Source organism: Leptidea sinapis, chromosome 29 (genome assembly GCF_905404315.1).
Source record: "Leptidea sinapis chromosome 29, ilLepSina1.1, whole genome shotgun sequence".
Taxonomy (NCBI): domain Eukaryota; kingdom Metazoa; phylum Arthropoda; class Insecta; order Lepidoptera; family Pieridae; genus Leptidea; species Leptidea sinapis.
Window position 1 is genome coordinate 6,811,127 of NC_066293.1, and position 14,692 is coordinate 6,825,818.

Sequence of the window (14,692 nt, forward strand, 5' to 3'; positions counted from 1 at the left end):
CATCATGATCCCAGAAAATGTTCAAAACAAAAATTACGAAATTTGAAAGAATTGATAAAAAACATAAATTACTTTCTTTATGATACCACAGACTTGGAATGGAGTGACCACCTATTGTACTTTAACAAATTATATAAAAATAAGACGAAGCCTGTTTAGTTTCTTGCGCCGATGAAGCAATGTCTCTTTGCAACACCAAGTGATCTAGCCGTTTACAGGACACTTGATTCCCAACAATTTGAGCAGCTCTTCCTTGCAAGCGGTCAACTGGGGTACACCAGACCAGAGATGAAAACAAGTCTATATGAGGCTGGATTTTGTGCTACAAATTCTCTGTTCGTTTTTAATTGATGCCAAAAATCAGTTTCATAAGATAAAACATGTTATTTGCTTTAATTGCTTTTGTAAAATATACAAAGGATTCAAATTTTTCTTTACAACTAAATGGAAAGGCAGTTATTTCTTTCAATTATACTGCGGAAACTAGTGGACAGATTGGAATAAAACTTATACCCTAAGATGCAGATTCAGAGGTTTTAGTATATACTTGTTATTGATTTCTTATCTAGAACCTATATATTATTTGACTTAGAAATACTTATATATTTTTCAACAAAAATATTATTATGTATGCCAGGTTTTATCACTATCACCATCAAGTAGGACCAGTCCTCATACTTTGATGACATTAAGAATGATCATTCTGACTATTTTAAAAACAATAGATTTTTCTAAAAACTGCTGAATCACTTAATTTATAGCAAACCAGAAAGTGTTTATTTAATAGCACACCTGCTCAACTTTGACTTCCAATTCTTTAAAAGCAACATTCTTCGCCTGCAGTTCCTCAACTTGCATCTTTATTTTATCTCTTAATGAAGCGTTTTCCCTCCTTTGCTCAGCTAAAACTCTTTCCAAAGACTCAATTTGTAATTTTGAGAAGTCCTTACCCAAATCATTATCAATAGGAACTTCAACTTCAATATTTGTCTCAACATTCAAACTTAAGTCCCTCTCAATTTTAGTCTCCACCAACCGTTCATCAGCTTCTTCGAAAATGTCATTCAAAACCTTACTGTTTGGTTGTGTCAAGTTTTTGACAGGTTTCTGCACCCTTTGTGTATTGTTGTAAGCATTTTTTAAGCTTCCACTCATGGATGAAAATATTCCATGAACATTCTTAACAATGCTTCCTAAATCATGAGACAATATTTCTTTAGGAATACGACTTTTTATATCAATGGTCTGTGATATGTCCGGTAAAACTTTTTGGGTGGCCGTAACTTTTTGTTTATTTATTTGAAATTCTGACAAAATATGCTCTTTATTCAACTCATTGATACATTCTTTATCTATGATATTTTCTTTACCTTGCAATGTATCTTTCTCTATCTCTGTGTTTTTACTATTATGAGGTAATGAGTTATTTTCAACAAGAATAGTATCAATATTTAAATTTATTGTGGTATCTAGTACATTATTTGCAAATATGCAGTCTGATTGTCTATCAATAACACCTGCTTCATTTAAAACCACTTGCATGGTTTCTTCAGTACAATTCGATAATTCTTCATCAACTTCATCCATTATAACTTTATATTTTTCATTGTCAGTGCACATAAAATCACCTAAATTTGTGTGAATGGATACATCATCAGAGCTTTTGTCATTTAATTCCTGAGATTCTTGTGAATCAGTTAAAGAAATATTCTTATCCTGATGGATACTGTCATTACTCAAGCTTCCATTACTTTTTTTATGGCCAGCACTTGTGCTGTTCAATTCTGAATTATTCAAATTAAGGGCACCACTAACATTAGCTTCAGACAAAATATTACTTTCTAGAGAAGTCATTGTTAACTGAGGATTGCCTTGAATACTGTTATTAAAAGCATTACTAGCAACCATTACAGAATTATCTTGTTCTTGTTTAAATTCTTTATTCAATGTAACATTATCATGACTTTCAATTGTGATTATGTCTTTACAAATACTTTCATTACTATCTATAAAATCACTAGTTTTACTAATACATTTCTCTACATTTTTAACAATTTGAGTATTGTTAGGTATATCATTACCTTCTTGAATTGTATCATTACTTAAAACTTTAGAGTTAAAAGTGACTGCATCATTCAAATTTACAATAGGTTCTACTATGAGAGAATTTTTGGTAATAATATTTTCTAATCCTGTTTTATTTGATGCACTGGTAATACTGGTGGTAGTTTCTTGAAATTCATTATTTTCTTCAACATTTACTGTAAATTGGGATAGTTTTTGTGTGTCTTTTTGCAATGTTTTATTTCTTTGAATAAGATCATCATTTTTAATTAATAAAATATCAGAATCAGTACCCAAGGCACTGTTAGAGCCGGTTCCAATTTGGCTTACATCATTACAATCTACAGTTTTAGGCCTATGATTAGGCTGTTCATGAAAGACATAATTACATGGAACATTATTTTTAAATTCATCAGAAATATTTTTATCATTATTTAATTTTTCAAAAGTAATTTCTGCATGACTTTCACTGGGGATATTGTTTTCCACTATTGTGTTTTCTAATTTGATAATAGAGCTAATATTAGATATGTTTGTAATATTACTTTCTAGTGCAATACCTGTACCAATTCTGCTGCATCCTTCACTATCATCACCAGATTTATTAATACAACATTGACCATGATTCACCTTGGTAAGACCATAATAGAGATCTTCCTTTTTATCTATATTTTCTATGTTTACATTTGGAATACTTTTGGATAAATTATAGTCTAATGATTCAAGGAGTTGTTTATTTGATTCAATATCTGTATCTTTTATACATTCAACAGTTTCTGTTCCAATTATTTCTTCAGTTACCTTAACTGAATTTTCTTTTGGGTCCATTAAAAAGTCTAGTCTCTCATTGCAACTATTGGGATTGATTTTCACTGCAATATCAAGTGGATATCTTCTATCTTCGCCTCTAAAAATATGAACTGGAATAACATTAGAAATATTGTTGAGATCTTCTTTCAAAGAATAGTTACCTAGCAAAACCTCTGTTTTTTCACTTTTGGACGATTCTGTATTTGATATGGATGTAAGGGAAGAAGCGGCCGGGTTTTTTTCAATTTTTTCTGGAGAGTTATCTGAATTATGAGTATTGTTTTGGCATATTTTATTTTTATTTTTTACACTGTTAACTTCGACACAAATTTCTTGAGTATCCTCGTACATTTTACACACACATTATTTTAGATAAGATCTTATATATATGCTTGATTAGGGTGAGATGATAAGATACTTTTATTATGATTGTTGATGGCACAAAAACATCAAAAAAAATATTGCACTGGAATCCGGAAAACCTACTTTCGATCAACTTTCGATTTTTAGCCAGCAGAGCTGCCAAGTGCCAAGTGCCAATGCCAAATTCATTATCTTACAGATACTAAAGCTGTCACTGTCAAAAGTCAGGACCAAAGAAGAAACAGATTTGGAGTTAACTTCAAGCATTAGCTGACTCCTTTCCAATTGCTTTCAGTGACAGTCACTCAAATCACCCTAGTTATAAGCATTTTATAACTACACGTAAAATAATACACACGGGGAAAATGCCGCGAAAATGCCGGAAGCTTGCCGATCTACAGTGTACAGCGAGATCCGGAGCGCGCCGATCCGGAAAGGTTAAAATATAACCATCATTTGCATCATCAATTCGTGAAGATGGAGCAGTTGTATTAATATTATGCAGTGAAGAAGAAGACATCAAAATACCACAATTTTCTAGTGTTTTGTGTTCATGTTTGACAGCACAGTTTTTGATTTCAACGATTTTAGTTCCATGTGGCACAACAATTTCTGAAAGATGCCATTTAGTTGTTTGACATCATTATAACCACCACGCATACTTATAGCCACAAAAATTATTTTGCAGCCATTTCAGATTTAAAAAATTGTCCCAAATTCGTTCTCTACTCCCTCGAGAACCCCGGATACGATATCCATATTGTTTATTACATAATTTTGCGCATCGACCATCTCGGATTTCAAAAATGATCCCCAATTCGTTCTCTGCACCTGCTGTTCTGAGAACCTCGGATAAGATATCCATATTATTGAAATCATAAGTTTGCGTGGCGGCCATCTTAGATTTAAAAACTTATCCCAAAATATACATTCACTGCACCCTCGAGAATCTTCTCGAGGGTGCAGTGAATGTATATTTTATAGGATGGATAGGATATTAATAATTTGGCGTGGCGGCCAAAATAATAGTTTTTTATATAATACCTGGCAACGGTGCCTCTATCGTCTCGCTTTTCGTTTCGTCCACTTTCAAATCACAAAGATTCTAAAGAAGTTTCACTTCATTAACAATAAAAAATACTAACACGTACGTGCACTGCTTAGGCAACCTATTAAAACAACGTGCAAACGTTACATAACGTGTTATATGGTAGAAATTCACTACTAGCGGGCGGCGCGCGGGTAATATTAGTAGAACTCTTATTTTAAAACGTGTTCTAAACTTCTCGTAGTGATAACTTCGGTAACACTGCATGTATTTACGTGAAACAAAAACGAATGTAACGTCTTACCTACAGAAGAACCGATTTTATGGAATATAAGTTTAAAATTTCAAAAAATTAACTAATATAACTAATAAATCCGCGATGCGTGGAATTAGCCATTGATCATTGATTTACTAGAAAACAAAAAATAAGCTTGTCGCAGTTACTTCCACGTTCATCGTCATAGAGCGTGAGGAGTGAGAACTGAGTTGAAAACCTTACAAGTGTATACCCAAAGAAGCACTCACCAAGAATGTCGCTGAGGTGTAGTAGTAGAATGTAGGCGAGGATCTTGCGTGAATGTGGAGCGCGAATTAGAATATATGCGTATCTAGTCGACCTGACAACCCGATTGACCATTTTGTCAATGTGTGTATTAGCAATAAGTAAATATTTTTTATAAGGAGTTAATTCTAACCGTGGCTGACTGCTTACGAATACTCAATCAAAATCAGTTACAGTAATAATATTTTTTTATGATAATAAGACGGACGACAGCTCATGGTAATTAATACACTCGGTCCATTACAATGCAGTGCGCCTCAGGATTATTGAAAAAACCCAAAGATTCTATGTCTCATTTGCCCAGTAATTTCATTAGGTACGGCGCCCTTCAGACTGAAACACAATAAAGCTTACACATTAGTGCTTCACGGCAGAAATAGACGCCGTTGTAGTACCCATAATCTAGCCTACATTCTATGCAAAGGAGCTACTCACTGGTAGAGTAGGCATGTTCGCCTAGGTGGGAATGCCCGATTTATTTGCTGTCATCAGAGCTCGTATATCTTCCGTCTGGGAAAGATTACGTAGCTCTGATAACAGCATGCTCCTGGTGGTGGGTGGGCCAGGACCTGCATAGTCCAATGATAGCTCATTGGATTTCGACACATCGAGTTATTGAGCTAAATAATTGTATTTTATTTTTTATGCCTAACTATTTATTTGAGTTTCTAATTCAGTATTAAACATTTATTTATTTTATCTTTATGTATTTCATTTTCATTCTGTTGTTTTGGGGGTTTAACATAAGTTACTTAGAAGAAATTGGATATTATGCCTCCATTTTCTTGTCTCTTTCATGTCTCGTTTACTAGATCATAACCAAGCTTGTGAATATATATAGCAAATAGTTGAATATATAGCTCGTTTTGTGGTGAGAAATTAGGAACAATCCGAGAGTATATATTTTGTAATTGATAAGTTCAGATGAGTTGAATGTTTATTGATGTGGGTTGAAGCGATGAAAGTTGTCGACTCTTATCGAATCGACTCAGATTTTGTTGAAAGTCTGTTGAGACGGATCATATCAAATGTAATGCAGTTGATAAACTAAAATTGCTCCTTGTTAGCAGCCCTTCAAACTGAGTGTTTTTGCTACTAAATTCCTTGTTTTTCCACAATTTTGTGACTAGATTTTTTAAGGATGGCAGCACTATTAACTAATAGACACAATATTTTAAAGAACTGGCAATCAATTTGTCATTTCATTTCATTTTCATTTCTATTTTATACAGCGTCAGCGAGGGAACACGAATTCGAAGAGGACCGAGAATTTAAATGAGATTTGCCATTTTGTAGGAAAGTAGGTCGACAGTATTGATTTTTGTACGTTAATAGTCAAACAAAGACAGTGTCAAAGCTCAGTTTTATAGTCAGTTGCGCAACTCGGACGTGGAAGAACGTGTTGAAATGCCAGTAAGTTACAAATTTATTTAAACGATTATATATCTGTGCAATTCGAAGGAAATATTTTTCTTATTAGAATCTTAAAGAATATTAATTTACATATAGAAATTACGTATACGCTGTAAGTTTTAATTAAGTCAATGAGTCATATCCAAATCATGTCAGGGTCATTTCATCATCGTTATTTCTTTGCACATGTGTGCTGTCTGCAAAGTGACGCGGAAATTTGAAATCTTGTGGTTATAGCTAATTAATAATTGTGTTGGTTAGGACGCGGAATTGGGCGGGACTGTCGAGAATGTTCGCGTTATGGTACGCGTGCGCCCTTTGGACCAAAAAGAGAAAATAGGTGGTGCGTACAATTGCGTATCGGTTGATGGAGTTAACAATACAGTCGCCGTCACCAGGAGTAACGTGTCACCTCCAGAGCCTCCTCGGATCTACGCTTACGATGCAGTCTTCGATAGCAATACTAGTCAGGTAATATTTTGCACTAATACCAGTGGGTATGGTCTCTTAGTGAAGAGACATAGTAGGTACCTAACCTATAATGAGATTTGCAATTTGCTTACGCCCTAGAGGAAAACATAATTTTCACATCATATATTTAATTCTACCACAGTTCTTTAGTATAAATTGTTATCATTTTAATTAGATACCATATTATTTGATACCAGCAAGGGTACATTTATCTTATCTCATACATCATTATCTATTTTGCACTTTATAAGTATCATTTTTTAAAGGTGTGATATTGAGAAGAAAAATGATTTTTTATATTATTTTGACATGTATGGTTTTGGGACTATCTTGGATACTGAGTCATGAAATAGAACTGTCTTGCCCAGTTACTTAACACTTATTTGTAAATTATTTTTTATAAATTTAATCCACTATGTTAGTACTCATTAGATATAATTTTAGAATGCGGAATATTTGGAAATGACAATGAATTGGGTATATTTTATTTAACAGCACAACACAAAAGAAAACCACACTTAACACACTCAAATGTAACTGAATAGAAAATGAAAAATATTAATATATTTTGATAATACATAAATTATCATATATCTTTTGTTAAAATATAATTACATTTGTAAAATTATTTATCTTTCATTTAATTATATTACACAGATTACTTTATAGATACTTTTCTATTTTTACACAAATTAATTTTATGAAAAAAGGCGTGGGACTCAAACCCGCGACCACTCGCTAGCTTGCAGCAATCACTCTATTTAATTTGTGTAATTAATCGCATAAGTGAGGGTTATCTCTTTAAAAAAATATCAATTTTTTTTCTTTTTTTTTGTACCAGATCTTAAAAACACTGAAACGGGAAATATTTTCTTAACATACATTACATCTTCAAAACTGAGTGGTTATAGCTTTAATGCTAATGGTCTCATAGTTGTGTTTGTAGGTATGGTACAGTTGATTACAATTTAGTAAACCAGGATACTTCTATTTTTCACTTGCATCAATGTAAGAATGACTTTTTTCTTATGTCTCCATCCCAGGTATCAATCACTATTAACATAACTGCACAAAAGGGAAAAGATTTACTTGATGTCAAAAATTATAACATTTAATGATATACAACTACTTCAGATAAGGTTGATTTGATTACTTTAATGAGAAGAAGTGGGAAGAAACTCATTGCCATACTTTTATTAATACCTGTTTATATATTGTCATTATTTTACAAATATTATAAAAACAATGCAACTATGCCAGGTTAAGTGCTAAAAATATTTCGATAAGTAGAAAATGCATATTATGTAAACCAGTGGGAGGCTCCTTTGCACGGGAAGCTGGCTAGATTATGGGTACCACAACACAAAATATTTCTGCCGTGAAGCAGTAATGTGTAAACATTACTGTGTTTAGGTCTGAAGGGCACCATAGTAAAATTTCTGGGCAAATGAGACTTAACATTTAATGTCTCAAGGTGACAAGGGCAATTGTACTGCTGCTCAGATTTTTTGGGTTTTTCGAGAATCCTGAGTGGCACTGCATTGTAATGGGCAGAGCATATCCTGTACATTAAATTATTATTAATTAATTAGACTGGCTCTTCCCTTATTTTCATAAAAAGAAAAGAAATCTGTAAACATAGTTCATACTATGTAATGTAAATAATTATTTGTACATTAGAAAAAAAATTTAGAACATTAATTTAAAAGCCTATGTGATTTAATGTAGTAGTAGGGTGAAAACCTATATATTATACTATAAATTAGTACTCCGAATCTAAAAAAAGAAATTCTATTTTAACCTAACTGTACTCTGGAGTTTTACATACCACACCCTTGAGGAGTGAGAATTGCTTATTGAAACAAAGGCGACCTCTGCTTTAGGCCATTTTTAAACTTGCAACCATGGATTATCATAAATAGCATAGTACATGTTGTATTCCTCAATTTTGTATTAAAATAAAAAAATATAAACATTTACCCCCTTATTCATAATGGTCCGCTAACTTTAAACAGCAGCTAAGGAGTGTTTTTTCTCATTTTGACTTAGAAGAATAAATAGAAGAAGGCAGAGCGAGAATTAGCAGTGCTTTAAGTTAGCAGACTATTATGAATAAGGGGGTTAATAAGTAATTAGAAATAATTGAAAACATTGCAGCTGACTATGAGATGGCTTTTTCAAACCATTTTTTCTCAATTCTTTTTATTAAAGATAATTAAAAAAATTACAGTTTACTGTGGCTACTCATTTTATAAGCAAACTATTTCTACCTACAATGGTACACCCCATACATTCATTTATAATTAGTTTTATCAGAAAGACAGATTTAATGCAGTAGGTTATATAGGTAATCACAGGCTATTTTCTGCAAGTTTGCCATCCTAACAACTACATCATACTGAATAAATTTTATCTCAATCCGTTGCTTAAGAGATTAATAAACATTGAACTCTATGCACGGTCTCCGCTGCATTCTAACTAGATACCTACTACATAAGAGCAATAGCATTTTTATTACGGCAACTATTAAATGCTTGCCTTCGTGTCATTTTGACACTCAATATTTCATATGCTTCGTGTTATTTTAAATTGAAATTAATAAAATATAAAAAAGATTATTTTAAAGTTTTACCACACAACCTGGCATTATAGTTTCAATTATTAGCAATGTTTAACAGAACATGTGGGCATGTCAATGTCACACAATGCCTGAGGTTGGCTCGAGTGGGCCCACTTAGTACGGCATAGTATTAGTAGCCACACTGCGACTACGCCTGCGGTATCTAGTTTCAGGGCAGCGGAGTCCAATCCTTAATCTAATATAGAACTATTGTGTCTCTACTGTCTATGAACTTTAACAGCTAACCAATTTGACATTTGATCATTGATGATATCATTTGACACTGTGTAATACTTGTTCTTACTCAAGTGTGAGTGACAACCACACCATTCTACTTACATCATTCCAACTTGTTCAGTGTACTACGCAGCGTACTTGTTGAGTTGTTTTAAGAGTGCTTATATAGCTATGTATGTATTATGATATCATTGTTAAAATAATACTTTTTGTGACTTGTGTTGTATAATTTAGTCTTTTTATTGTTTTTTTTTTTTTAATAATTTAAATCTAGGTAACCATCAGCAGATTACAACATGAAGAGTACCATGTCTCGTCCACCATTCGTCCAGATTGTCGTGTTGTCAGCGTCAGTCTTGTCGAATGGTGGGTGAGCTGTGGTTATCCAGCATCATGACAGATACATCCTCAAGACTTGGATATCTACAATAAGTTTTTGTATGTAAAAATATCATATTTTATTATTATATTTTCAACACTCCAATGTTAATTATATTACATTGGTTCAATGTCTCTCTACATTAATAACTGTTTTATGACATCCCAGTTCTGTTCGTATTTCATTGTAAGCTATTCTTTGCCGTCATTCAGGAAAATGTGCATAAAAGAAAACTACGATAACGTAAATATTTGTTACCTTTTTCCGCAGGGTGTTTGATTATTTTAAATTATTTTTCCTCGCAATTATGTCGAAGAACGTACAAAACTCGTGTGTATAGATCATGACACTCTCGCTCCCCTTATCTGTGGCTCGCTCGCATTTTTCCGTCTCAAGCGTCATTATGACCAATTTGGCTCACTAATTTTCATAATTTACTTAGTATTATTGATACGCGTTATTGAGGGTAATATAGATATTATTGTTGTATGGCAAAATATAACATTGTACAACTGAAAGAGCCGACCAAGAACCAGTCGGGCTGGCACACGAAGCTTTCTGATTTTTATTTTTTTTTAATGGACGCTATATATTTGTTTTGCCATATTGGTTTCTATTACTTGTTGTAATAACGGCGCCTGTAGTACGAAATATACATTTGTATATCTAATAGTTTCACCAATAAATAATATGTTATTTTTTGGTTTCACATTGAAGTTGATTAGAAATAGGTATAGGTAACTCTAGGATTACCAACAGTGCTCTGAAAATAGGCTATTGTACTCTACTTTGTGTAGGTGAACTTTATAATTTAACTATAATAGACTAACATAACACAAAAAAACACTATTTACTTAAATATAGCTGGCTTTTTCAAAATTGAATCTCGAACAATTTCTTTTCATTTTCCAAAGCTAGATCGATTTCTCGCCGCCAAAACTACCTGTATACTAAATTTTATTAAAATCGTTGGAGCCGTTTTCGAGATTCAGATTTTAAATATATAAACAAGAATTGCTCGTTTAAAGATACCAAGGAAACACTGAGAATGTTTAGAAAATGAAAAACGGCTCGATGTAGAAGGTTGCCAATACTTTTATTGTTTTTCGAGGTAATCTCCACACATCGTCGCATTCGATGGAACCACTGAGAAAAGCAGTGGGCCCATTCTTTCTTAGGGGTCTCTTCTATGGAATTTTCGTACACTTTAACCTCATCTTCAGGGCTCGTTTTTTTCAAGACAACAGGTAAACAGCGATTGACATACCAGTCTGCAGTAACTGTCGTTCCGTCTTTTAGCACAACTGTTGTGAAATGACCTTTCCGACCAAAAAATGAGGCAATCATCTTTTTTCCTTAACTTCTTCCTTTCTTTTCCTTAGTTGGCCGACCCTCGAAAGGAAACATCCACTGAGCTGATTGTCTTTTGATTTCGGGTTCGTAGCAATATATCCAGCTTTCGTCACCTGTGACGATGTCAAATACAGCATTTGAGTCACCGCCGTTGAACTTACTTATTTGGCGAAACCATGCGAAGGTGTTTCTGGTCGTCGGTTAAAAAATGGGGAATCCATCTGGTACAAAGCTTCCTGACGCCTATATGTTCGTGTAATATTTTTGAACTTGACTCATACCAATGCCTAGGCTTGCCCGTATCTGCTGATAGGTCACTCTCTTATCTTCTTCCATTATGCGTCGCACAGCACTGATGTTATCTTCAGTAGTCGCTGTTAAAAGACGTCCCTCACGCGGATCATCATTGAAATTGCTACGTCCACGCTTAAACTCGTTAAACCAATTGTAAATAGTGGCACGAGATGGGGCTTCATTAAGAAATCCTTATCGCAGCCTATCATAGCTTTGTTGTTGAGTAAGCCAACAACGAAAGTCATAATAATTCATTGACTGAAAATTTTCTCGCGTTAGGTTCATTAGATTTGCCGCCAATTCACAAAAACAAATGACAAATGAATCCAATATACTACATTGGGTTACCAAAGATTTTTAAAATTTAAATTCAAAAAAAGTTTTCATTAGCAATGTTTCTAACTGGCCAGTTCTAAACATTTTCAGTATAAGATAGAGTACGCCTACATGATATAGAGTACAATACTCTGTTTTAGAGTACGGTTGGCAGCCCTGGCTCCTATGACAGAGTCGGAGCGATAAATAAACGCTGTTATTGCACGATTTCATTTTATCCACAAGTCGTGCACTCGGCCGCTTCCTAGGCAAGTACCAGAAGACCTTGCCGCGGCCTGAAGGTCGTTAGTGCGTTGCGTCACCGCTCCATCGTCGCTGCGGTATAATTAGGTACCTATGCCGACCAAGGTCTTCGTTTAGACGCGCAGATGGGACTTGTATTACGGACGGAAATATAGATTATTTTTGCTACATTCATCGCTTCCCCGGGATCACTTAAATAATATCGTAACTGAACGAGTTTATGTCCCTGACAATAGTTTAGTGTAGTACCTACATCAGTAGTATTTTTTGTTATGTCTATAGACATTTTTATTAAAAAATGGCTCTGTCGTAAATCCTACTACTCCACAGTGAATATCTAAGTGACCCGACAGCCTGGGACACTAGATTTTGATTTATAGCAATAGCAATGACAATAAAATATTCTACATTTGATTAATAATAATAAAAATGCTGGGAGAGTTTCTTGCGCCCCTTCTTCTCTCTCAGAGCGCCAATCGTTTCCGAGCGGGTAGTATATTAGAAATGACATCAAAAGTAATAACTCTAAAGGAATCAATTTTGATAAAATAAATTCCTTTTAGACTGAGGCTGCGATTTTATATACGTGAAGCTTAAGTTGATATTTATAAAGGGTACTTACGACTTTCCTCAGGCTACTTACGTAAGACTTTTGCTGTGATATAACGAGAACTTGACTTTTGCATTGAACTGTCTGAGCTTAAACTCAGCATAATTTTAGATGTCATTTGACTATGAAATCGTAATCAAAGATTATGCTAAGCTTTTTACTCAGCTAAGTTTTACGTAGGTAAAGTCTAGTCTATAGATCTAAACCTTAGGGCGGTTTCGCACTACGTCCGATCCGAATCCAATTCACACCCATGAAAATACGGTCTGGAGTAGTCGTAGAACTATTTCTATGGTAGTTGCACTATTTCCATCATCCGTCATCTCCTTTGGGGGCGTCCATAAATTACGTGAGGTGTTTTTTTGAATTTTCTATGAAAGGACTCATGATCGTTGCACAGCGTTAAATCCGTATTACAAAAAGTGGCCCCAGAATTGCTTGGAATTGGATCCGTGTTCGGAGTAGCCTTCCGAAGAGCACTAGATTTTTCAGATACAACCAAAACCGAGTGTCGATCGGCACACTATTGCCTCACCAAGTTTTGACCCTTATTTTGTTTATAAGGTGGTTTATTTGGCATGGTCTTATGGCTTGTTTCAATAGCTTTCAAGATAAATTCAATGAAATCATCTTAATTATAAGCAATCTATTAATGCACTTAAAATAATACGCATTGACAGAACGCTGCTCGAGCGCCAAAATCATGCCGATCTGAGGCATACCATGCGATCAGTTTCCCGGAACGGAAAGGCTAGTGTGTACTGCGTGAGTAATATTCGAATTCGGTCCGAGATTTCTAGATCTGTATTTTCACGGGTACGGATCGGACGTAGTGAGGAACCTCTATACTAATAGTCGATGACCTGCCAGCCCGATAATGAGCAAGTAATTTAAAATTTAATAATCCTAGTAAGTTTTACATACATACATACATATAATCACGCCTCTTTCCCGTAGGGCTAGGCAGGACCACTTCTTTCCACTTGCTACGATCCTTACATACTTGTCTCGCTTCGTCCACTTTCGTCACCTTTCATACATGCTCTTGGCCTTTTTTCAAGACGTCCCTGATTTGGTCTCGAAACGTCCGCCTAGGTCTACCCATTCATTCACACTGGCCTTATACACTTTTTTCGTCAATCGTTTTTCATTACCTCTCTCAATATGGCGAAACTATATCAGCATAAGTTTATATAATTGCAAGTTTTAAGCTTAGAAAATAGCGGTGAACTTCTAACCTCTATTTTCAGCGACTCACGCACATTAATACAAAATTACCCACTAAATAGTAAACCTCGCCTCTTAAATTAGCTAAGTTTTTAGTTTTTCAATTGTAAAAATGTCAGTATGTAGAAATGTATTTTTAAAATATTATGTACTATAGTCAGTGTGTCTTAAACGCAATGAAAAGTTACTCCAAGTTTAAAATTACTCCCTGTCGTGTAATTCTGTAGTGACAAAGCTTTATGATATAGACAAAAAGTTTTAAATTTGGAATAACTTTAATTGGTGTAATATGTTAAGAATCTAACTTGTACTTTGTCGTAGTAAATAAATATTTTTATAAATATGTAGTTCCATCTTTTTCGTGTTCGACCCAGGATGGAAACGACAGAAGAATTATTATTAGTGTGATGTTTTGTGTGCATTCTTGCGCGTCCTCTGACGATGCAAGGGGCTGAGTGCTCAGTGCATAGAGAATATTGCATTATATGATCGTCGTGGAAGAGAGAAGAAGTGAGAAGAATTACTTTTTATTCTAAGATACTTATACTAATTTCGTTTTTATTTGTGAACTACTATGTTACTTAAGGTTACGACAGTGCAGAACGAACCCACAGAGAAAAATTCTAATTATAAGTATCTTTAGTATGATATTGTGATGTTAA

General features: G+C 34.2%; 2 protein-coding genes across 5 annotated transcripts in view; one reads left to right on the plus strand and one right to left on the minus strand.

The window, feature by feature from the left end:
* Positions 1 to 3,359, minus strand: part of LOC126973343 (myosin-9) — a 34,631-nt gene extending 31,272 nt beyond the window's left edge. For all 4 annotated transcript variants that reach the window (XM_050820569.1, XM_050820568.1, XM_050820567.1 and 1 more), the window contains exon 1: positions 793 to 3,359. In XM_050820569.1, the coding sequence (XP_050676526.1) occupies positions 793 to 3,225 (2,433 nt within the window). In that variant the 5' untranslated portion in view covers positions 3,226 to 3,359. The remainder of the gene's footprint in view (positions 1 to 792) is intronic.
* Positions 3,360 to 6,074: 2,715 nt separating this feature from the next.
* LOC126973348 (kinesin-like protein KIF3A) overlaps positions 6,075 to 14,692 on the plus strand; it is a 48,856-nt gene continuing 40,238 nt past the window's right edge. The window contains exons 1-2 of the mRNA XM_050820576.1: positions 6,075 to 6,260; positions 6,522 to 6,731. Coding sequence (XP_050676533.1) covers positions 6,255 to 6,260; positions 6,522 to 6,731 — 216 coding nt within the window. The 5' untranslated portion in view covers positions 6,075 to 6,254. The remainder of the gene's footprint in view (positions 6,261 to 6,521; positions 6,732 to 14,692) is intronic.